Here is a 23,175-nt window from a genome sequence, read left to right as displayed (position 1 = left end):
AGCAGTTAGATTTCTCCTCTTCTCCTCCCACTTCCCAGTTTATGTATCTTGAATTCCTACAGATAAAATCTTTTTGCAGTTGACTTTCTGCTCCAGGTAACTAATAAAATGACTATAAACAGAAAAAGGCAGAAAACAAGTAGTAACAAAAGAAATCCTGCAAAATCCCCTAGTGTTACCCTTCCAAATGCCATCCTCAAGACATTTCTCACCTAATATCTCTCTGGAGAAGAGATGGCTCAGAGGGGATATGATTAATATGTATAAGTTCATGAAGTGAGGATGCAGGGAGGAAGGGGACAAGCTGTTTTCACTGGTGGCCAGCAATAGGACAAGGGGTAATGGCCACAAGCTAGAGCACAGGAAGTTCCGTCTGCAGGTGAGGAGGAACTTCTTTGCTGTTAGGGTGACAGAGCAGTGGAACAGGCTGCCCAGAGAGGTTGCAGAGTCTCCTTCTCTGGAGGTCTTCAAAACCCGCTGGGACGCCACCCTGTGCCACATGCTCTAGGTGTGCCTGCTTGAGCAGGAAGGTTGGACTAGATGATCTCTCGAGGTCCCTTCCTCTGTGATTCCACAGAATATTCTGTGATTCTGTAATCCTGATCATACTCCTCCCACCTCAGCTACTCTAAATGTCCTATCTCAAGAGTGATTTGGGACATTTGCCAAAAAGCCAACACAAGAATAAGAATGACAGATCTTTTAGCCTAGAGTTGGAAACTCCAACTCCTAGAGTTTCCAACTCTAGGCTAGGATGCGTTAACTTAACTCTACTACTGAATGGTAATTCAGGACCAAGCAGACCACGACCAGCTGAATCCATTCAAAGATCATCTCCTTACAGATAAGGAGATGCAAGTATGAAACTCAAAAGCTCATAGTCTACTACTCAGTTTCTTGGCAAAATCCCCAAAATAAGGATTAAGAACTAATCACATATTTAGCCTCCCAATTTATGCCATCTATAGGGCTTCCCCCCTCCTTTGCAGAGGAGGTGAAGCACAAAGATCATTTCTCAGATGATGCAGTAGAGTGCTGTGATTTGTTGCTATGTGACTGAGGTCTACAGCCTTCTTCTGACTGAAGGGGTGACATTGTATGGAAGCACAGTGCTTTACAGCATTGCACTCACCTCCCTCACAGTTGCCACAACCTAGCCTTAGCATCTGTCTAACACTTCTCCACTTCTAAAGTGGTCTTTACATTTTTATCAACTTGGCATTTAGGCAATATCATGGAAATGGAACAACAAATGTCGTTCTTCCAAATTTAAATCAATATTCACGGAAACAGAAATAGGAGCCTGTCCAAGGCAATGCAGATGTCCACAGTAAAGAGCCTCAAAGGCAGCTAAGGAATGCATCAGCTTTAGCTATACTCATAAGGGCATGAAAATGCTGAGCTGGACTGCAATATATCCCTTAATTGTTCATATACCTAGCATTCCTCACATGAGCATAACAGAGCAAACCAACATATGATAAATTGCATTAAGGTTCTCCAATTTTCTTGGAATAACATGTTGTTTGAATTATATGGAACTTAACCTCATAAAACCTTTATCATACAGTTTTGTTATTGCCACATTGCAGGGTAAATTTTGCAGTTCTTCAAATGCTTTTTCCTGTTATGTCGAACACAGGGAATTAATTTGTCATACTATTAACAAGTATGAAGTTTTTTTTTTCTGTAGCAAGTGAATGTAAAGTAATTTAAGAAACAAAGAGGACTACAGATACCATCACAGAAAAATTGAGATTTTTTCATGTAAATATGATAATTTCTTTAAATTGATGATGACAAGGATGAGGCAGAACTATCAGATTCAATGGCTTTTGGCTCTATCCAAGTTTAAACTGTTCTGGTTTCTGAAGGCTAAGACGCTAACCACCTGCTATACAACAGCTCTGCACATAGTATATATTTATTTAACAGGCTACAACAACTTGGCTAGCATCATCTGCATTGGCCACAGCAATGCTTTGCTGACACAACATATAAACACTACTAAATGTAAGAATCAACATGGCTTAAAGCTAGCTTAATATAAACTAACATTAAATAGATGAAAGCTTATTAATTTTTGATGTCAGTATTCCAAGTTGGGTCTTTAGCCAGCAAATATTTTTTGCAACATGACTCGTAGGTGTTTATGTCAGCATGCTGTGCTTAACTTCACATTCAACAGCATTGTGCTGTGCCTGCTGCTTGAATTCAACTCACATTCAGAAAAAAAAATCTTTACCACAATCAATGACAGTCCAGATCAATATGGCAAAACTCTTAAAATCTACGCAACTTGAAATCAAACATTAAATTTAACATTATTTTAAACTCAATACTTAATTGACTGTATTTAAACAAATAGTTCTCTAGCTTCTATTAACAATTTTCACCACAATAAATTGATATTTTAGAGTGTTTTCCAGACTGCAGCTCTATTCTTCTCAGGTAAATAAAATCTCTGAAATCTCTGAAGCAAGTAACATAATGCTGAGTGCATCATATTTTTTCTGAAGTATATTATACTCATTTTCCAGCTTCTAGTGTTCAAGTTCCCTCCAAAACAGGCAAGTTAAAACTTTTGATTCAGAAGTTCAACCATGGTTAAGAAAAAGATCTAACTTAGAGATAAAAAGAAATTCTCTCTAATGAGTTTTGCAATAGAGCTTCTGTAATTAGTAGTCTTGTTTCAAATGACATTCCGTAGCTTCTGAACTGGGAAAATGACTTTCCCTGTAACATGAGGAGACTTCATTACTCCTAGAGAGAAGGTTCATTTGTGCTATTTCATTCTAAGCTAAAGAAAACTTTAATGATGTTTGTTGACTGCATTTACTGTTTAAAAAACAGATGTTTCCATAGTATTTACAAACAGAAATCCCATACTCATCTCCCAGAGCAGCAATCAACATTCATAGACTCATTCATCTCTTATAGAGGAAGCTGATTAGATACCAAGATAAGCAAATACACTTAGACATAAAGCTACTGAACAAAATGGGCAGAACCCAGTGTTGTGGAGAGTGATTCAAACTTGCCCCAAGCATTTGCAGAATCAGCATAGAATTATTGAACAAATTTAAACAAATCAGCATCTGACTGTCCTCCTGCTGCATTTATGAAGATCACTTTAAAAAGGCATGGCTGCATTTTATAAGACATTTATATTATATAATGTATTTTCACACATTAGCAGGCTATGGTCAGACTTAATTGCTAGGTACTTGAAGCAACCTTATGTCAACCTTATAGCAACTTGAAACACCTTATGTCAATCATCTCCTCACAAAGAGTGCTTTCCTTAAAAGCTAAGTAATGCATGCATCTTGCCCATCTTTGCAACTTCACTTTTTGTATTTACAGATGCTTCTGTGTGCCCCTCACCTGGGGTTAGGCCTGAAGCTAGTCTAACAAGTGCAAGGCCTGGTCTTCCTGCCAGGATGACTGCAGATCCAGTGTCAGCATTCACCCCGCAGAAAAGCTGCTCAAGCAGAGCAGCTTCCCTAGCACCGAGGATGGTACCACACTGCCACCCTCAGCAGGAACAGCAGATCATCAGCTCAAACATTTTCCAGATTCAAAAAGCCCCCACACAAGTCAATCGCAAAGATGGTTGGAATCTTAGAGCAATAAGGCTGGTCTCCCATCTGCTCAGCTTCTTACTGCCATAATCAAGGTTTTCCTTTCAGGAAGGGAAGATCAAACACCTGCCCCACTGAGATGTGCTGTGCTCTGCTACTGCTCATCTTGATGAGAGCAAGAAGGAAGGGGAAGTTGGACAAAAGTATGACTGATGGTAAATATTAGATATCCCATCTGCATTACTAAAGAACTACATCTTTCTCATAGGAGATTTACATGCAGCTGTCTTTCTTGTGCCTGGGCTTTTCCAGCTTAATCTCTACTCTGTATCTCTGCACTTTCCACAAAAGTAGTGAATGAAAATAGGTATCTATGCCGCAATTTGCACTTCATTTCATGTCAACACAGACACACATGTAGTAAAACCTATGTTGTTTTGTACATACGTGATTAAAAACTCCACGCTAGGCAGTTTGTTGACATGTACTTACAATAGTAATTTTCTCAAGTGTAACTCCTGTACTTTAAAATACCATATAATCTTACTTCTAGGACAGATCTTGAATCAGTTCAGAGCATAGCATATTTTACCTGACATATTCATCTTTAAATGAATTGATTTCTCATTTGCCTAAGGTTCCTCAGATTGCTGCTATTGAAAAAATGCTATTGGACAAACTAGTAAAATTACATTAACAATGGTAGCTTAACTTGCTGAAAATAAAGAAAGCAAAACAGGTGTTATTTTACAAGCAAGAAAAGCCTCACAGTCTCCCTAAATTTTTGCTCATTAATATCATGTCATATGACAAAATAAAGATTCCAGGCCAAGAAGGGAGATCCTAGCCATAACAGCTAACACTTTTCCACTTTCCTACTGATAACAATCTATAAAAACATACATGACGCAAGACTAGCACCAGGCTGTCAATTCTTGGCAGAATTCATTATTCCACCCAGCCTTTTGAAAGCTGTCAGCATCATACAAAGAAAAACCAATTACCTGAGATAATCAAATCCACCGTCTTTATCTCAGTTTCATCATGCATGTCATTACTTCTCAGGTAGTAACATTATCCTGAGCATAATGGAAACATAAGTACCACATTAAACCAGCACCTGGACATGATCAGTTATGTAGCAGAGGTTGTGTCAAAGGCATCTCCACTAACATGCATCAACATGACAAGTGGAGCAACTGAAAACATGTGCCTCAAAGCACATTTTAAGCAGCAGCAGCAGCTTCTGAAAAAGCTGCCTGGGGAAGCTTTACAACTGTATGGAAAGAGCTAAAGTTAATGCAAGTGCCAGAAAGGCACCCTCTGAGCTGCAGATGTATTGATGTTGGGTGCAGCTGGGATGTAAAGGAGCCTTAGAGCTCCTTGGGGTAGCAGGGCCCCATTTTCAGTATAAATGTACTTCCACTTCAGCATATGCATATATACATACTACAAGGTTCAGATGACCATTAAAATGGGGCATTAATCTCAAAGACTTCACTGATAACAAGCAAATATCTTGTCCAGTTTATCAAAAAATGATAAACTTCAAAAAGTCTAAAAAGATGCAAAAAATATCTAAAGTGAAGGAAAACCATTGTGTGAGCAAGCATGACTTTCTATAGGCAGCCCTGAAAAAAGATGTCATTTGAGGTGTTTGGATAAGATACAAAGAAAATACGAACTTAAATTTTTGAACTTTTTAAGCTCATTTTAAACATTTTCTGCTCAAGAAGTCTGAAAGAGTTATAGAGAATGTAGCCTCAGGTCACTGGGTATTATAAAAATCATTTGCATGCAGCTATTCACGCACTCCATGGTAGGCTAAAAATGTTGATCTTCAACATTTGTATTTATATGTAAACATCATTAGGAACAGGAACACTGACTCACCCTGTTTGCCACTTAGGCATACAACAATCCGAAAATTTTTCTAGAGAGTTCCAAAGATGCAGCATGTTTCACTCATTTTCATCTGTTCTGCTACATTTACCAGTATACAGTAATCTAATAATGAAAAAATAACTTGTTTATAGCAACTTTAAATATAGATGGCATCAAATTAGATTTTGAAATTCTTAGCATTGATACCATCTATTAGTTCATGAGAACAAAAAATGTGAAATATCCATCAGCAAATTTTTCATTTTTAGCTTTGCACTTATTTTAGGTACAAAATTATATTATTTGGTCTCATTTTCCAGGTGTCAGGCATTATTTATTCAGAATGTGTGGTAATAGTTCCAAGAAAGTATTTATATTTGCACTGATCTCTGGAATAATATCTGTTAAGTAGGTTTCTATTTATTCTGGTTAGTGACATTGAAAACAAGGATATTACAGTTTATAATACATCACACACTTGAGTAATATTTTAGTGATATCTTTAATGATAATATTGTCTTAAAAGAGTCATGTGCTTAGTTGGCAAACCATTCAAGGAGCTAAAATCTCATAGCCAGCCTGCTGATACAAATAATCAGCAGCTTTACAATATCTCCAGGAATCCCTGGGATATAGGAGGTTCACCACATTTTCCATTATTCTCAGCATGACTGCTACTGAAAGTCATTACAGATTACAATCCTTTTTAATCAGCACTGCAGATGTTATGACAAACCCCCAAGGTTGCCATTTGCAAGAAAAAAATTGCACTCAAAAGCAACTTACCCTCTTGACCTCCAACACAGATGCAAAGAGCTAAGTCCCTAAAAAGAGTTAAACACTTTCCTACTTGGGCACCCAGATTTTGTGCATTCAAAGGGTCTTTTCTGCAAGACATTCTCTGCAGCGATTTCATCACTCTCTACCAGCCTGAGGATGGAGTCAGCTGATTTCCCCATCCATGAATGCCCCTATTCAGAGGCTTAAGCTTTGAATTCCTACTTGGGCAAGGCCATTCTGGGACTAGCTCATGGGATGTGATGCCCAGAGGCCCCAGTGCTCCAGCACATGGCAGCATGGTGACACACGAGTGGGTCTTGAGGCAATGGGCAGCAGCACTGCAGGCTGCATCTGGCTGCAGAGAGACTTGAATTTGCCAGGAGCTCAGAAGCCAAGGCAGCCCTTGCTGATGGTGCAATATTCCCATTTGAAAAGCCTCAAACTGACCAAGGGCTGCAGGCATCGAGGGACCTACTTAGCCCAAGACTGGACAAGCCACTATAAACTTTAATTTTACATTAACAGGCCTCGACAGGCTTAACATTTCAGAGCACAATAACAGAACTCATTTAATACTAATTTACTGGTCTCCAACAGATGTTGCCACACTGCTCACAGCCAAGGTGCTGCTGCAGGGATCCTGGCAACCCAGCAGATGCTGCCACTCAGCATTCTCATACAGAGAGCAGGATGGACACTACCCAGAGCTACCCAACACACCTCACCTGTTGGGATCTTGAAATAATTTCTGTGAACTTTATAAAACTCAACAAGGAATTTCAGAAATTCTTAGCATTTTTAAGGGATTCCCCCCCAAAACACCACAGTCTAAAATTAAGCATGCTATCACAAAAAAGCATCAGCATTGTTCCTATGCCAGGTGGTAACACAATTGTCTTTAAAGCAGTTCTCAGCTCTAGTAATATTAAATACCACATGGGACCAAACTTGCTGACCAAACTCTCCTGCTTACAGCTGTTCCATAGTTAAAAAATCATTTTTTTTTCCTCTCCACTAGGTTTAAAGCTTCTTTCTGCTTGGCTGATAAATGAAAAATCAACAGTCATAGTAAAACAGCCTGTTCAAGAGGATGAGCAATGGGGGAGGCATCCCAGCACAGGCTCAAGCAGCATGCAGTTTTTGATTTATAACCAGATGAAAATCCAGTGTTTGCAGAGGATGAGGAATTTTGCATCTCTATAATTTCTCCTGCCTTCAGATGCAGTAACAAATAAGGGCTTTAGCCTATAACAGAAACTGAAAGGCTGATCACAGGAGGAAAACACTCTCAGTTTTTGTCACTGAGATGTTTTCCTTTCCTACGCCAGGCCTGAGTCCTTCTCATGGTCTATAGCTTGAGGGCACTTTTAATACAGTGAAAACAGACTCATGTGGTGTCAAAATGGGTCTCCCTTAACATGAAACATATCTGTAGCTATTTTAAGCTAGCCTAAATATTAAGTTTAAGAAAAAAGTACCCATTTCTTACCTAGACTAAGACTAAGGCACTTTCTAGAGGACACAAGCAAAATGCCATGTTCCTCATGCAGGGCTAGAATTGGTGATTTGAGGCCTCCTAAGCTTTGCCTCCCACAGCAGTTGCTATCTCTAGAGTCCCCCAAAGAAGGGCTTGGTACTTGAGACTGAGCTTGGTCTCCTGCCTGATGCACCTTGTGCCAGCAGTGCCATCTCCCAAGGATGGGGACCTTGCCAGGAAGGGCTGCTTTTGTTACTTTCTGCCATCCCCACTGCAGGTGATTGCTGACGAGCAACTCCACCTCCACCATTGCCTCGTTTACCCACTCCACTCTGCCTGGGAGCCACACTCTGGGGCAGCTGCTTTCATTTTACCTTCATTTATCAGGGCTTGCAGGGAACAAAAGCAATACTCTCCTCAAACCAAAGGATGGGAAGAGTAATGCCAGCAAAGTTAACCTTTAAAGGCATTCCTAGGTAGACTTTAACAGCATTAAAGTGCCCAAAACATCCTCACAGTCTCTCCAGCAAAGATTAACTTACTGAAGCCACTGAGGACTGGAAAGGGCATAAAACAGAGCAATTCTGACAAGAGCAACAACCACCAAAGCTCCAGGAGGGGCCTCCACCGGCCCCCCTCCCTTGCGGCCGGGGGCGGGCTCGAACTCGCGGCCCCGAGAGCAGCTGCGGCTCCGCACTCGGCGGCCGCGCTGCAGGGAGGCGGCCGCGCTGCCAGCGCCGCGCACCAGGTAAGAGCCCCACCGTGCTCCCGCTCCCATCCTCGCCTTTTCCTCCCTTTTCCCGCCCCCCATCCCTCCTCAAAAAGCTAGGTTTTCCACAAGAGGCCATTAGCTTTAAGAGATATTCCTCCAAAATCAAATATAAACACCTGGAATAGCTCAAACTGCCAGAAGTCATAGGAGCAAGCTGTTGAAGAAATTGCTAAAAAAGTGAATGTTTTATGGAGACTTTTCTGGGAATGGTGATTCAGGAGCCAGCTTCCTTTTCCCTCCATCCCTGGCAGCTGTATACATCTCACCTCAAATCAATGCATCTATGCTTAAAAATGTATATTTGAAGAAAAATGTTGATTAAGCCAGTTGGGCATTGATTTACAGATGAAAAATATTTGGATTAAATGAAAGCCTTATTGCCTGAGCAGGTTTTTTATCAAATTATAAAAAAATGCCTGCACATATAACTAAATTAATGTCTATTGAACCTTTAATGAGATTTTTAAAGGTTGCTGTTAATCATAACTCTCCATAGAAGCAGAGTTAAAGCAGTATTTACTTAAATGAAAAATCCTGAAAAATCATACTATCCACAGGGAAAAGATTAATTAAATCTGTATTGGTGATAAAACACTGAAGGACATTCTATTGAAAAAAGCCCCTGTTGCTGCTCCCACTAGGTCCAAGCCACCTTGCCCAGAGCTCTGAGTCCCCTCAGCCCAGATAACACCTCCCACCTCAGCCCCCACATGCAGGGATGTGCCTGAGCCCAGGATACTGCCCTTCTCTTCAGGAGCACCCACATTACATATGGGTATAAAAGCTAAGAGCCTTCCTTAAACTGCCCAATGTGTATTTTACTGCTGAATAGTTTTAATTGAATAGGGGAGGTCTGTTCTGAAGGTAATGACTTTTTAGATTATAACTAAACTGCTTTATTGCCAATTCATTTTAAAAATCTGGTTTCACCCTTTGTCTTTCACCTCACAGTACTGCTCAGAAGAGGGGATCCTCTGTTTGCAAGATATTTAAGTTCAGCAGGGAACTAAAAGCCTAGAATAACAATTCAAACCAATACAACAAAAGCAATACATTTTCTTTGCAGACTTTGACTAATCTTTAGGCAAATCTCAAGAGAAAAATTCTACAGCACAGATTCCATATTTGCACAGTCAATAAGGTATAGCTAAATTAAATTTACATCCTGTCCCTTCTCCCTCTCACCCCCAAGATGGTGAATTCCAAACAAAATCAATTGCAAACCAAGGAGCTAAATTCTTTGCTGAGGCAAACTGCTTAATATTCAGCCTAGAGAAGATGAAATAAAGATGTTTAATCCCAACCTGCTGCCCCAGGAATTTTATCCCCCTCCACCACCCTTAAACATTTCTTCAGTGACAATGTCATCCTCATTCAGTCAGGCCAGAAGCCAAAGAGAAAGAAGTAAAGGGCAAATTACTTGAATCTTAGGTAGCTTCTACAGCATGAAAACACTGAATGGAGCTTGGAGAAATCAGTGCCTATTTGAGAATCTCACCTCCAGTAATGTGCCAGAATTTTATAGCTCCACTTTAATCAGGAACAGTAATTTAACCTGGCATCAGAAAGACAGCATTTCACTTGTCATTTCAGCTCAAGTTATTACTTTCTTAATCTGAACCAGCATAAGTGTTCTACCCAGCTTCCCAGGTTTTCAAATATCATATTCCTTTTGAAAGTTTTCAATTGAGGCTGTAGTGCCATTTTGCTAAATGCTACAGAAACAAGTGGGGCTGGGTTGTGCAAATAGTTAAATGTGGTGTCAAGGCTGTAGCAGCTTTCAACCCTGACTTGTGACCAAACACCTTTCTAGAAAGCTGGTGATGAAAAGTGCTCACCTTGGCAGTCATCTGCTCTCTGCCAGCACAGCTACCAGGCAAAGGGCAGAGGCTAAATTAACTATATTGTTGTAATATTACAGCCAACATAGCCGCTGTTATATTATATGGTTATATTATTACATGGTAGGCTTTAACCAGTGACATGTCAAGAGCAGACATAGAACCTGGTGCAGCTGCTGGTGTTTCCTGACTATGGTTTCAAGCATGTGAGCACCTCAATCTTGATATTCCCCTTCAAATCAGTATAGCTGCCACAGGTTTTACAGACATATAAGCTGTTAGAGAGGACTCAAACACACAGCTAGAGCTGCACAGACAGCAATACTTGTGACATAACAAGCACAAGTGATTAAAATGAAATAGATGCATCACAGATGCATTAACAGTCCCACACAGTTGATTTGAAAAACTGCAGGTCAGTGAGTTCACGGTTCTTTAAATCACTAACACAGGACTTCTGTATATCAGCTTTGTAAAAGCAGATTTAGGCAGAAAATCATTTAGGTTCAGCATTATCCTAGTTGGGACCTTACACTTGTTTCCTTTTTTCATGAAGCTAACTTCTAGCATTGTATCATCACTCAAAAAAACAAGTTGAATTTCTAAAAATATTCTGCAGTAAGATGTTAACTCGTTTCCCAGCTAACTCAAAATATGCACTAATTTATGTAAAACATAGTATAACATAAGTATGTATAGCTAATCCCATTCCACTTTTTTAATGCTTATGATAATACAGAGAATTTGGTAAGAAACACGGTGCTAACCCAGAATGGTGCCTTTAATAGAGTATTAAATTATCACCCTGCTACTCAGTACTCATTTTGTAAAGAAAAATGTCAACAGTAGCAAAATTTAAAACAGTAAGTGGTAGCAACAAATTCTTTCTTCAACCTACCTTTAGGCCTTGAAATGTATTTTTGAAGACACAATAACCATAGAATCATTATAGTTGCAAAACACATTTAAGAACCAAGTCTAACCATAAACCCTACAATACCAAGGCCTGCTAAACTATGTCCCCAAGTGCCTCATCTGCACATTTCTTGAACAATGCCAGGGACAGTGACTTCTCTGTGCAGCCTGCTCCAGTGCTTCACCACTCTTTCCATATAGAAATTCTTCCTAATGTCTGATTTGAACCTCCCTGGCACAACTTGAGGTCAATTCCTCTTGACCCATCTGCAATCATTCTGGAGGGGAGACCAACATGCACCTCACTACAACTGCCTGAAAGGAAGTTGTAGAGAGTAGTGTCTCCCAAGTCTCTTCTCCAGAGGAAATAAACCCAGCTCCTCCAGCTGTTCCTCATAAGGTCCACGCTCTAGCAGCTTCTCCCTTCACCAGCTTCTTTGCCCTTCTTTGGGCACCCTCTAGCACCTCAATGTCTTTCTTGTAGATAAGGGCACAAAACTGATCACAGTATTCAAGGTGCAGCCTCACCAGCACCTCATACAGGGGGACAGTCACTTCCTTGGTGGCTACACTGTTCCTGGTACAAGCTGAGAAGCCATTGACCTTATTTGCTACCCAGGCACACTGCTGGCTCATGGTCAGCCAGCTGTCAACCAACACCCCCAGATCCTTTCCTGCTGCACAGCTCTCCAGCTGGTCTGCTCCAAGCCCATAGCGTTGCATGGGGTTGTTGCAAGTGAAGTGCAGGACCCAAATCTTACATGTTAACAGAATATTATTTGGGATGCTAAAATATATCATCGAGTTGTTGCCAATTATCTGAAATCTTGCCGTACTAAATTCAATAGTTGAAGATCTACATTGGTCATGGATATTTATTCAGGGTAGTTTTAAGGCATAGTCCTACTATATATTTACATAATATATGCATATATCAAATGTATGTAGAAATGTGAAATATAATTTAGATGGCTTTGGTATACCAGAAGAACAACAAGTCATTTCTGATGACTCAATTCCTTCAACTTATTTTAACAAACTTTCTACTTTTTAATGACATCTTTGATCAAAAGACAGAGCACAGAACTTGTTGCTTGAATCTGAACATAATTCATAGAGTGTTACACTGAGAAAATGACATTTTTAGCCTTTATTTGTACTGCCTGGCACATTTGACTACAACATTGATCAAACTGCATAAGTGAATCCATTACTTCTGTGAACTGCACAAGATACCTCAGCCAACAGCAGGAGCTCAGCATCAGTCCACTTTTTAAAAAAACACCACAGATGGCAGTCTCTACAAAAAAGAGAATATGACAAGACAGCTGCTTGCTTTAGACCAAATAAATCCCCCTTTGCTTCCTTTCCTAAGGAAGCTGGATAGCATGTGCCTTCACAGGCAAGATCAGATGTGCCTGGGGCTTCAGAACAAGCTGGCTCATATACCAAGAGCCAACTGGTCAGTCACTTAAAGTGTCTTCCATGAAAAAAACAGATACACATGTTCATCCCTTTTCAGTGATTTTCTGCCCCAGCAGAGTAAATTAGGCAGCTAGACCTGAATTTTCCTGCCTAATGGCATTTATTCCTTCTCTAATTTGCCCCATTCAAAAAAAACAGAGCTTCCAAACAGATACACCAATTTACCACTTTTCATTCAACCCCCTCTTCAGTATTTTGTTGTATAAAAAATTTACTGTATGAAAATTAAATATTGCATTTTTCTTTGATGACCTCAAACACATCACAAAATCAGCGTTATTCTACACAGCCAGCCAGATTGGTATGAAGACTGATATTACCATATTACCCAAAATACCCATTGTCAGTGAGAAGAGTTAACAATTACATGCATTGGGCTTTTCCCAAGCAATCAAAAAATCCACTCATTTTCCCTTTGTACAGGTAGCAAGCTAATGGAATAGAGCTATTTCACACACAACTTGGGAACAGAAGAAAAAGAAAGACCCAGAGAAACACGTGAAGATTGTAATAAAGCATGTGCTGGTGATTTGCTGAAGGCAAGAGCAGGAATGAAGAATGAATAAAGAGAGTTTGGAAACAGCCGTGACATTTTGGGACAATACTAGTTTATCTATCTGTAAGTCATGTACTTCCAAATCTTATTTGTGACTGACATATCAACTCCCATTCTCTAGCTGCATTTTTGGCTGATGCCAGCATTTTCTCTCCAATTAATTCATGCTGCTGTAGTAAGAGGATGGAATAAAAAGAGACTCATTGGCTATAACACAGCTGTAGTTAACAGTGGAAGCAGGGAAATTATTTGTGCTTCCTTGGTAGCCTTGGATAAAGTGACATATAGATAGCATATATACAACTGCAACAACCATCTAGCAAACAGTTATAGCAGGATCCTGCAACCATTAAAATGTTTAGGAAATACTACATGTAGTTTGGGATGCCTACAGCAATAGCCATGGAAATTCGAGGAAATGGCCACTGCTGTATGACAAAGAGCATCTCAGTCTTTTCCATCCTTCCACTTGTAGATAAGATTTATATCAAGCCAGCACTTTATCCTTCTGCTTACTTGCAGAAAATAGGCTTAAAATTAAGATACTGCTACTACCTCTGCCAACTGTCTTGTATCATCCCATTTTAACTCTCAAAAGTTTGTAAAAATCTCATAATTCACTGTTTAAAAATGCACTTCACTCATGCTGTGATATTGAGAACCCAGAAGGCATGCCAAAGCATTAAAAACTATTTTGCAGTCCTAGTCTAAGGACAAGTAAAAAGTGTTTAAGTAAAAAAAGTTGTTATCCATCATATATATTTATGCAAATATTTATCTTTATACCTCAAATGTTTAATAATCTTAGAACATGAAAACATGTCACTTACATGCACAATAATGTAGTCAGCACCTAATATTTCTGGTAAAATAGAAAAAATGGAAGGGTAGTCTGTGCAGTGATCAGACTATATATATATATATTTTTTCCCCCTCAAGGCCCTGAAAATTTCAGGAAAATGTGTCCCACTGAATTAGTTTTAAATAACAATAGTCATAAGATCTACATATATCAATGAATTCTGCTGTGAATGAGTATTATTTGATAAAGAAAATACACGAGGGGGAAAAGTCCACATGTGCCAATGTGCCAAGAGGCAGGTTTATCAATAGGAGCTCAACAAACCCTTAAAAATACAGCATGAAAACTACATGTACACCGCCCATGCAGCAGTTTATACATCTGTTTAAGTTCACATATGAACCTGCTAAGAATTAGACGCCCCACTTCCAATCCTCAGTTGGTAAACTGCCCTCCCCTGGAGTAGTGTCTATATGGTAGTCTATATTACAGTGCCATTCTACATGATAATTATATTGCTTATTATTTCTTACTTGAAAATAAGAGATCCTCTCCTTCCTGCTATTTCCACACTTTGCCTTCCCTAGCAAAGTTTGTCCATGTATACTAGAATAGAATTTGACCCTTCATGAACTGAGCAAAATCCTTTTCCATAAAACCACTAAATTAGAAATTGGATAAAATTTGAAGGTAAGCCAGTTGCTTACCTTTAGACAAAGTAAGCAGCTTTAGACAAAGATTAACCATTAGTTCAAACTCATTCACATTTTGATTTTTGTTGTAAAGTATAATAAAAAGTACAAACACACAAATATGTACTTTTCTTTAATCTTTGTAAAGTATCTTCAGCTTTTGAAATGTTACACTGTCTGAGGAACCTTTATGATACACTTGGAAAATAAGCAAAAAAATTCCTAGGAATATAGAAAGTTTAATATTAATCTCACTAAAAAATTACCAAAAATGGTGCAGTGAATAAAGCATCCATCCAAAATGAGACATGCAACAGAGATACTGTGACACAGTATGTGTTACAGAATTAACATTTAGACAGCAATGTTCTGACAATACCATCTGCTTATTTTTTTCTGCAGCTCATGGCAGGTGATCTTGAATTTCTGTTCAAGTCAGTGTAGGAGTCTGATTTATCTTGACATTAATATTTACTAGGCTGGTGTAAGCTTAAGATACCTTTTAAAATTTGCTTTAAGTGACATTGAAATACTTCCACTTCAAATTGAAGACATTAACCACTTGCACATAACAGCAAGATTACAAAAAATAAGTGGGATACCATTCAGATGGAATAAATTCATCAAATAGTATTACTGTTCTGATTAGGTCATGTATTAACAAAATTACTTTAGGGTAAAAAAACCAGTAACATTTTTGCTGGTCATTGGAAGAATAAGACACCTACATGAAACTTGTTCGGGTTCTATTAGCAATTGACTTTAACTAAAAAAGCACAAGAGATTTAAAAAAATTGGACACTGAAAATAGATTTTATGAAAAAATCACTATGTGATACCAAGACAGTCTAGCACTAACAACATCTGTCTTACAGACTCTGGGTACATAGGTAGCATTATCAGTTTTTTTTTTTTTTAAAGTTTTGGAGCATATCTTAATATTTTAGTGATTTGATGAAAGAGTAAAATTTTGCACAGCCTGTTAACTTCAGATCTATTTTATGGCTGCATTGAATTATTTTGATTCATGTACTCTTCTTAAAGTCAGGGAAGGGATGTAGCTAAGAGATGACTAAAAGGATCAGTGTGAATCCTACTGACAAAGTCAAAAAGTTTCAAATTCAGGTCAGAACAACTTGCATCAGCCAAGCTTTATCCATGTGAATGGGTTTGAGGTAATTACTTATATACAACTAAAGATCATCTGTAGCTCAAAGTAGAAACCTAATTTTATCTTTTATCCGCAGTGATTTTTTTCTCACTAAAAGACACATATCACACATACCAGAGATGCTCTAAACAGGTACTATGGTCTAAAGTCATGGTGTGATTAGCGTACTTTCAAATTAAACTGGCCTGTTACTCATGCACTTCTATATTAGCAAAGGCAAAACTCAAACTGTACCTAATTTCCCCACAGTACAGGTATTTTTTCAAAACACTTCCTTCTCCCAACTATTTAAAGGACAGATGTGAAAAAGAACAGCAAGAGACAGGAACACAGACATGCACAATTTTGCCACGTCTAAGTTTTTGTTGCAGATATTACTATGTTTATAGCTGCAGTTATTCATTCCACAACATCTTCCCATACCATGGTGAAAATGTTTATATTTTGAATACAAACAAGTATTGTAAAACATAATCATTATATTTTAAATGGATTTATTCTTCTCTTAGGAGCTACAGGAATTGTTGATGCCATACCTAACAATGTGCATTCGTCCCTGCAGCCTCAAAGTCCTTTTTCCATTGATGCTGTTTAGGTAAGATATTTGTGACAGCATTTCTACAGTATTTTCCACTCAGCATAATTATTCCCCTATTGACATATAAACATTTTTAAATATAATTACAGCTACATATTTCTATAACCTACTCATCAGTTGATTCCTGCCTCTCACAAAGATTAACCAGTTTGGACATTCATAGCACCATAGGCCTAAATCTTTGGTTGAGTTGCAGAAGAATGGTGGGGAATGATAAGTGGAAATGATTATAACAAGCAAATAATCCTTAATTTAGCCCTGTATAGAGTGAATACTGCATTCAGCATCCAGCAGGATGTGTGGTCCTTGCCATGCTATTTCCTCTCAGGACAGAGGCATCACAGTATGCCTAGACTACCTGAAGCTTGAGGTAGTAAAGTCATCTTTGGGCATTCATTACTAAAGGAAAATTCCTTAAACGTAATCACCTGGTTAAAGCATGTTCCTACTGTTCTCTATAGATTAAGCTATGGAATTTTTAAGGATGAATTTCACCTCTTTAACATAGCTCACAGGTAAAACTCTTCTGTTTACCCACAAAAAATCCTATTAGCAGTGCATTTGCCTGCACACACCTGTGTGAGCATTAATAAAGCTTGTGAAGACTCTCCTCACTTAACCAAGGCGTTCAAGTCTACGGCAACACATCTACGCAAATTACAGCATAGCCAGAGGCTTTTTGATAAATTCCCCATTTTTTTTGAAGGGAATTGTATTAAAAGGTGCAAATAATTTAAATAAAACATTAAGTATTTCAATAATGCAAACTACTTAGGATGTATTTAACAAAATTTGTATTTATCAGAAAAACAACTTATACCCTTGCAGTAGAACACTTTGAGCACCTAACTGAAATTATATGTAAATTACAAAAGCAGGAAGTCTGTTACAAGTAGGGTATTTAAGAAATTTAATTCAAGCACATTTTTAACTTTTATACCTTTTGCAATGCAAAGTTAAGTGTTTTCATTTCTATCTACACTTGACTGAATTTAGCTGTGCCTGTTTTCTTTAAATGACATCAGATTCTGTAGAAAAAGCTTATTTCAAACTCTTACTTCAGTCTCTTTAAACCTCACTTCAAGCCCAGCATTGAAATCACACTTAATTGAAGGTGGAGTAAAATAATATATAACTATACACAGAAGAAAAGATTGGAATGAATAACCCATATACATAACAGCACTATTAATGAAAAACAACTATTTCAGTAAGAATAGAAACAAAAAAGTATCATATAGCAATCACAGCAGTATAAGGTAGCAGAAAATACTATGTCTGAAAGCACAGTACCTGTATTCAGAATGACTAGTATAGTAGATAAGTTTTGCCAGCTTACTAGGTTATTCCTGGGGGTAAAACCTACAACTTCTTAATAGAAGGGTTGAAGACTTCCTCAAAACAGAGTAAAACCTTGTTTGAAGAATTAATTTTTCCAAGGCTACAAAGAATCCAGATACACAAGTCAAAATGAGAAGCAAAACACTTCAAAAGCAACTCTATGAAGAGCTAACAAACTTAAGAACATTCAACAGCAGTGTACAAAGACAAAATCTTTATACTCACATCTTCCCCTAGAAGGAATTTCCCTTCCTCACCTTCTCAGTTACAGCCTCAGCTACAAGACCAGAAAGAAGGAATAGGTGATGCTGTGACTTTTTATAGCAGTTCACTCTTGGTTAGCTGCACTCTGTCAGCTGTGCTGCATTATGTGATTCAATTATTTGTTTCTCACCTTGATAATTAAATCAACATCATTCCTCTGCTCACCATCCTTACAGCTGAGGCAGAATTTAGGAGCAAGCTCATAATGCCTTTTGCTATAGGTGAGTTATTTCCTAGGTAGCTATTTCTAGTAATTCAGCCCATCCCTCTGACAACTGATGACTATTGAGACAAACAAAAGTTTTTTTTTTTGTCGTTGTTGTTGTTTTAAAAAAAGCCTCAGGTGGCCTGAATGAAGAATCTCAAACTGGGCATGCTCCTTTCCCCTAGTCCTTGGTCCTGATAAATAGCCCTTTAAAGGAGGCTCTTGCATGATTTTTAATATGGAAATGGGATTTTGAGGTGCCTTTTTTTTCACTTTTGACTTTTGTGTGGTGTGTTTGCATTTGTTCTGGGGGAAAATGGTATGTATTTCTGTTGTCCTTTGCTGTTTTTGCTCAGTAGGATTATTTTTGTAGCCTTTCTAAAGATGGTGTAAAAGCAGGCTTTTAAAAGTGGTTTTATGCACTAATCTTTTAGGCTAGTGCCTGTCTTTCTCTAAGAGCTGAATTGAATGTATTTCATTATATGAAAAGAAGCTTAATTTTAAATGCTGAAATAAATAGTCAATGCTCCTTCCTCTTTCCTGGATTATAGCACTGTTGTCCCAATTGTGCAAAAAATACTGAGACTGTTTAGGATAGAATGTTAAGAAAACCTAAACTTTAGGGGTGTAAGAGTAATACTTCTACAGAAAGGTTAACGTGGTTCTGTTAGCTCTGTGTGTTGTGGTTTTTTTCTTTATAATGATCTGTGAAATAGAACCATATCAGTGTTTTAAGGTGTGTCATCTGGTAAGCAGTATTTATCAGCAGTTTTAAAGTTAAAAAACACTGTTTATTAAGAATGTTATATCTACTATAACTAATGACTACTCTTCAAAGCACTTCTACTTTCATCTTTTCCTCTAGGTTAATGCACGTTTCTGAAGCTGAAGGAAAAAGTGAAGTTCTTCCTCCAACTATACACAAAATAATAAAAGGGTACAACAAGTATCTGCGCCCTTTTTTTGATGGTAAGTACAAAAACCTATGTCTTTTAAGCTATAGCCTTATAGTAATCTGAAATCTATACTGCTAGGATCTACAGCAATACAGTATCTGGAAAAAAAAACTTTGTCTTTTTTTTCTTCTTCCCCTTTCTGTTTTTCTGGAATGCTTGGCAATGATTAGTATGAGGGTATATGCTTTTATGTGGTATGAGGAGGCTTAATGGGTTTTGTGGCCCAAGGTGGCCTTTATAAATTGCAGGTATTCACAAGTAAGTCTTCCACACTATCTGTTAAAAACTTAATGTCCTCTGTGTAACCTATCAAAAAACATAATGTACCCTAAGCTCTCAAATAACAACTATGCCAGACTTTATTTAAACACAGAAAACTTGATGTATCATTTTTGCAACTTTAAAATTGTTCCAAAAAGTACTGGTCAGTCTTTCTGTAGTATGAAGTATCATATGACCTACCAGAAGATCACAAGGGAATTATTTAATAAGTCTTCCTTGCCTTAGGCCTTAAAGTTCACTAGATGCCTCCTTGCAGAATTGTAAGGAAAATGAATCTAAAAGGTCATTCCTGAGGCTGGGAGGACATGTACACTGTGTTGGAAGAATCACTTTATCTCCTGTGCTAAGGCTGGTTTCTCCTGCCCTGTTAGCCTTATGTACCTGAGGTTTCAGTCACAGATGCCTTCCTTGCTGAATCAGACCAGTTAGTTTATTTGATATTCAGGAGTTATAGGGAAGGCAAAGGCAGATCTTTCTTCCTGGGGCACTGCAGAACTCTGAGCAGAAAGTAATCTACAAGTTATGTTCAGAAATATCAGAGCTTTTAAAAGAAAACTTTTATAGCCCTTTATATAATCTCTCAGAAAATACTGGCTGAAGAGTTTCTCAGACCACCTCTTACTATCCAAGCATGTGGAGAGATGACCAGCAGCCTTTCTGATAAGAGTTCACAGCACATGCAATTTATGAGTCAACTTTATAAAATGCTGTTAGAAACTTTTGTTTTCTGCTTTTTATTGTAATTGTTTCAATAGCTGACACAACTGTTTTGAAATATTTACATGGTCATTGGGAAGAATGAGCAGCAAAATCAAAATAATGATAATAAATAAAGATGACCTTTTTCACTTAAGATAATGTGTTATGAAAAATAATTTAGTGACTAATGCACATATAGATAATTGATTTGTCACCTCTTTGTGGTACTAAAGATGCGTTTACATCACCCTGATACATGCACTTTGGTAGACTGGAAACAGACTTCTACTACAAAATTCTTGTATTGTAGTTGAGACTAACACTTAGGCATTTTATGCAATGGATCTCCTTTTTCTAATTGGAACAGAATTTCTTCTCAGCTGCAGCAGTGCTAAGCCACAGTCAGGCAATTACATTTTTTTCTACCTGGGAATTTTGACCAGGCAGATGTTAAGGACTTTCTGTGTTTATTTGGAAATCTCAGAGGAGCATAAGCACAAATCAACTCTCTATCATGTGCAGTGCAAGTCAAGCACTTTCAGATGGGTCAGAATTGCTGTGTGTGCTTGCTGCAGCTCAGGCAGGCAAACACTGTCTCAGAAGTCCTGCATAGATAGATATTAGCCATATTACTTTAATCTGAAAGATAGATTTTACTGATGGCATCTTTAAATGCAGAGGTGAATGCTATCTGAGACATGGCATTTTTATAGGAATAACTTCTATATAGGAATGACATTCTATAGGAATAACTTACAGTAGCTTGTTGGTCCAAGCTTTGAATCTGCAGATCCAAAGATGATTTGAGAGTGATTTATGATTTGATCTGTGATTTAAGAGTGGCTGCCTGTCCTAGGTGACTGATAGCCAAGCACATGGGCCATCTGTCCAGCCCAAGCCCTTCTCGTACTAGGAAGGGGGCTGCAGCCCAGATTAAGTTGAGGTCTAGGGCAAGCTATGACTCTTCTCAGCTGGTAAGCTACCAATATCCCCAGCTTACGAAGTCAGTGGATTAAGTCAGTCATCTGTGTGGCCATAGCTGGTGTATCTTTGTTACATGTAACCTTGTGCTTATTTCTGTGGATATTATCTGCCTGCAGCTGGTGTACTTTTATATATAAAGTAATTTCTGTGTTTTAAAGCTGGTGAACTTTATATGTTCTTGGTCAGAAAGAGATTAAGTATAGCTGACTTTAAGAGTTGTATCAGTGGCTTCAATATTGTTGCTAAATATAGTTTAGTCATTTACTATGTGAACGTACTGTGTGAACTTATTGCTGTGGTATGCTAATTGCCTATAAATAAGAGCCTGAGCAATCAAAAATAGATTGTAAGACAAAAGTTCTGTCTAGAAATCTTTCAGCTAAAGAATAAGTGAAGAATAAGAAAATAAAGTAGGTAGAAATGGTAGAAATGTTCAGTTAGTATAAAAGTGTGCACAGTTCTCATAATAGTAGTTGGAGTGTTGATTTATGTTGATAAGGAAATTCCTGTCACTAAAAACATAAACAGAAAAGGACATATATGCGCGTTAACACTAAAATAGATTTGTTTACTGTCTCAAGTATATCCTTGAATGTCTGAAGTGCGTGCAAGGATTTACCTAAAATGAGCCAAGTGTATGTATGCTGAAGCACAGAAACACACAGGAATGATGTCCTGAAAGCTTTCATTAATTTTCTTGATCATTTTTTGAACTTTGGTCTCCATTTACGAACAAGATGAGTAAGAGCTTTGAAACCTGAAGTTAACTGTCCCACTGGGTCCTTTTGTCCCAGTGTTGCTTGTGGGAAGGGGGAAGCCTGAGACTTAACCTTCCTGGAGCCTGCACTGAGTTCAAGAACCACACCTGCTTCTTACTTTCCTTCCTATTAAAGTACGAAGTACATCACTGCCCTTCGTGATGGGTCAGATCCTGTTTTTCAGTTGTCCTCAGGGCATGTTTATGGATTTGTCAACTCAGAAATGTAGGTTCTTTCCAAACTCGTGAATCCCATCAGGGTCCAAGCAGGAGCTCAACACTTCACTGTGCTGGTTAGGAGACTTGGGCAAGGACAGAGTGCACTTGGAGTCTAGAAACACCTCAGGTCAAACGAAATGAAACCAAATTTCAGGAATGTCTGTTTTTATCAGACTTGTGGTTGCTTGCCTAGGCCTGCCCAGCTTTTCTTTTAGACAGTTGGGTCTCTGGGGAGTCTGAAATTCCCTTGTTTTCAAACTAAATGTATTCCTGCTTATATGTATGATATGCATCCAAAAAAATACACCAGAAGAAATTAGTCATAAAACTGGATTATATCAGTTATTGACTTCCACTGTGCTTTGACCTTATTGTTAACTAACTACAATGAGATGCTGACACTTCAGTTTATGAAGTGAGATGGGCAAGAGGTTAGTGTCTTAGTCATTTGGAAGTCATGTGTTCTTGATTTCTTTTTGGTGGTGGTGGTTTTTTTATTCTTCAGTTTAGGCGGAAAATAATTCTTTTTACATGATGCTTGTCACCAAGACAAAATCAGGCTCTGGGCATATCTGTGACACTGAATTCTTTAATATTTATCAAAAAAGGTTTTTTATTCTTGAAAAGACTACGTCATGTTGAATGCATGAAAATGAGGATCCTGTTTTTTTCCTAAACAAAGGGAAAACAGAAATATTTACTAGTAAAGGAAATATCATGGCAGCTAGTACTTATTTTAACAAATTCATTGGCTGATTTGTATTTGCCACTTGTTTTGGGAGTGGCAGATGAAGGATGCCTAAAAGATTGCTTTTTTTTAGCTTTGCAGTGAGCAGTACCTTGCTTCACGGACTCAAGGTTCATGGATTCAGCTTCCAAAAACTGGGGTCTTTATTTTGTCTGCAAAAATG

General features: G+C 38.1%; 2 protein-coding genes across 7 annotated transcripts in view; one reads left to right on the top strand and one right to left on the bottom strand.

The window, feature by feature from the left end:
• ENTPD1 (ectonucleoside triphosphate diphosphohydrolase 1) overlaps positions 1–18,180 on the bottom strand; it is a 59,367-nt gene extending 41,187 nt beyond the window's left edge. Inside the window, exon 1 of one of the 3 annotated variants that reach the window (XM_026050537.1) lies at positions 18,124–18,180. The gene's annotated coding sequence lies outside the window, so the exon portion shown is untranslated. Of the gene's footprint in view, positions 1–17,850; positions 17,890–18,123 lie in introns of those variants that run through there. The other 2 variants (XM_026050538.1, XM_026050539.1) reach the window with 2 other exon arrangements.
• Positions 18,181–18,608: 428 nt separating this feature from the next.
• The window catches only part of LOC112957030 (gamma-aminobutyric acid receptor subunit pi-like), a 28,246-nt gene continuing 23,679 nt past the window's right edge, over positions 18,609–23,175 (top strand). For 2 of the 4 annotated variants that reach the window (XM_026050540.1, XM_026050543.1), the window contains exons 1-2: positions 18,981–19,115; positions 19,233–19,336. In XM_026050540.1, coding sequence (XP_025906325.1) covers positions 19,237–19,336 — 100 coding nt within the window. In that variant the 5' untranslated portion in view covers positions 18,981–19,115; positions 19,233–19,236. Of the gene's footprint in view, positions 18,625–18,980; positions 19,116–19,232; positions 19,337–23,175 lie in introns of those variants that run through there. The other 2 variants (XM_026050541.1, XM_026050542.1) reach the window with 2 other exon arrangements.

Source organism: Nothoprocta perdicaria, unplaced genomic scaffold (genome assembly GCF_003342845.1).
Source record: "Nothoprocta perdicaria isolate Ctin4 unplaced genomic scaffold, notPer1 scaffold_7, whole genome shotgun sequence".
NCBI lineage: Eukaryota > Metazoa > Chordata > Aves > Tinamiformes > Tinamidae > Nothoprocta > Nothoprocta perdicaria.
The sequence above is the reverse complement of the archived record's forward strand: the minus strand, read 5'-3'. Positions and strand labels throughout refer to the sequence as shown.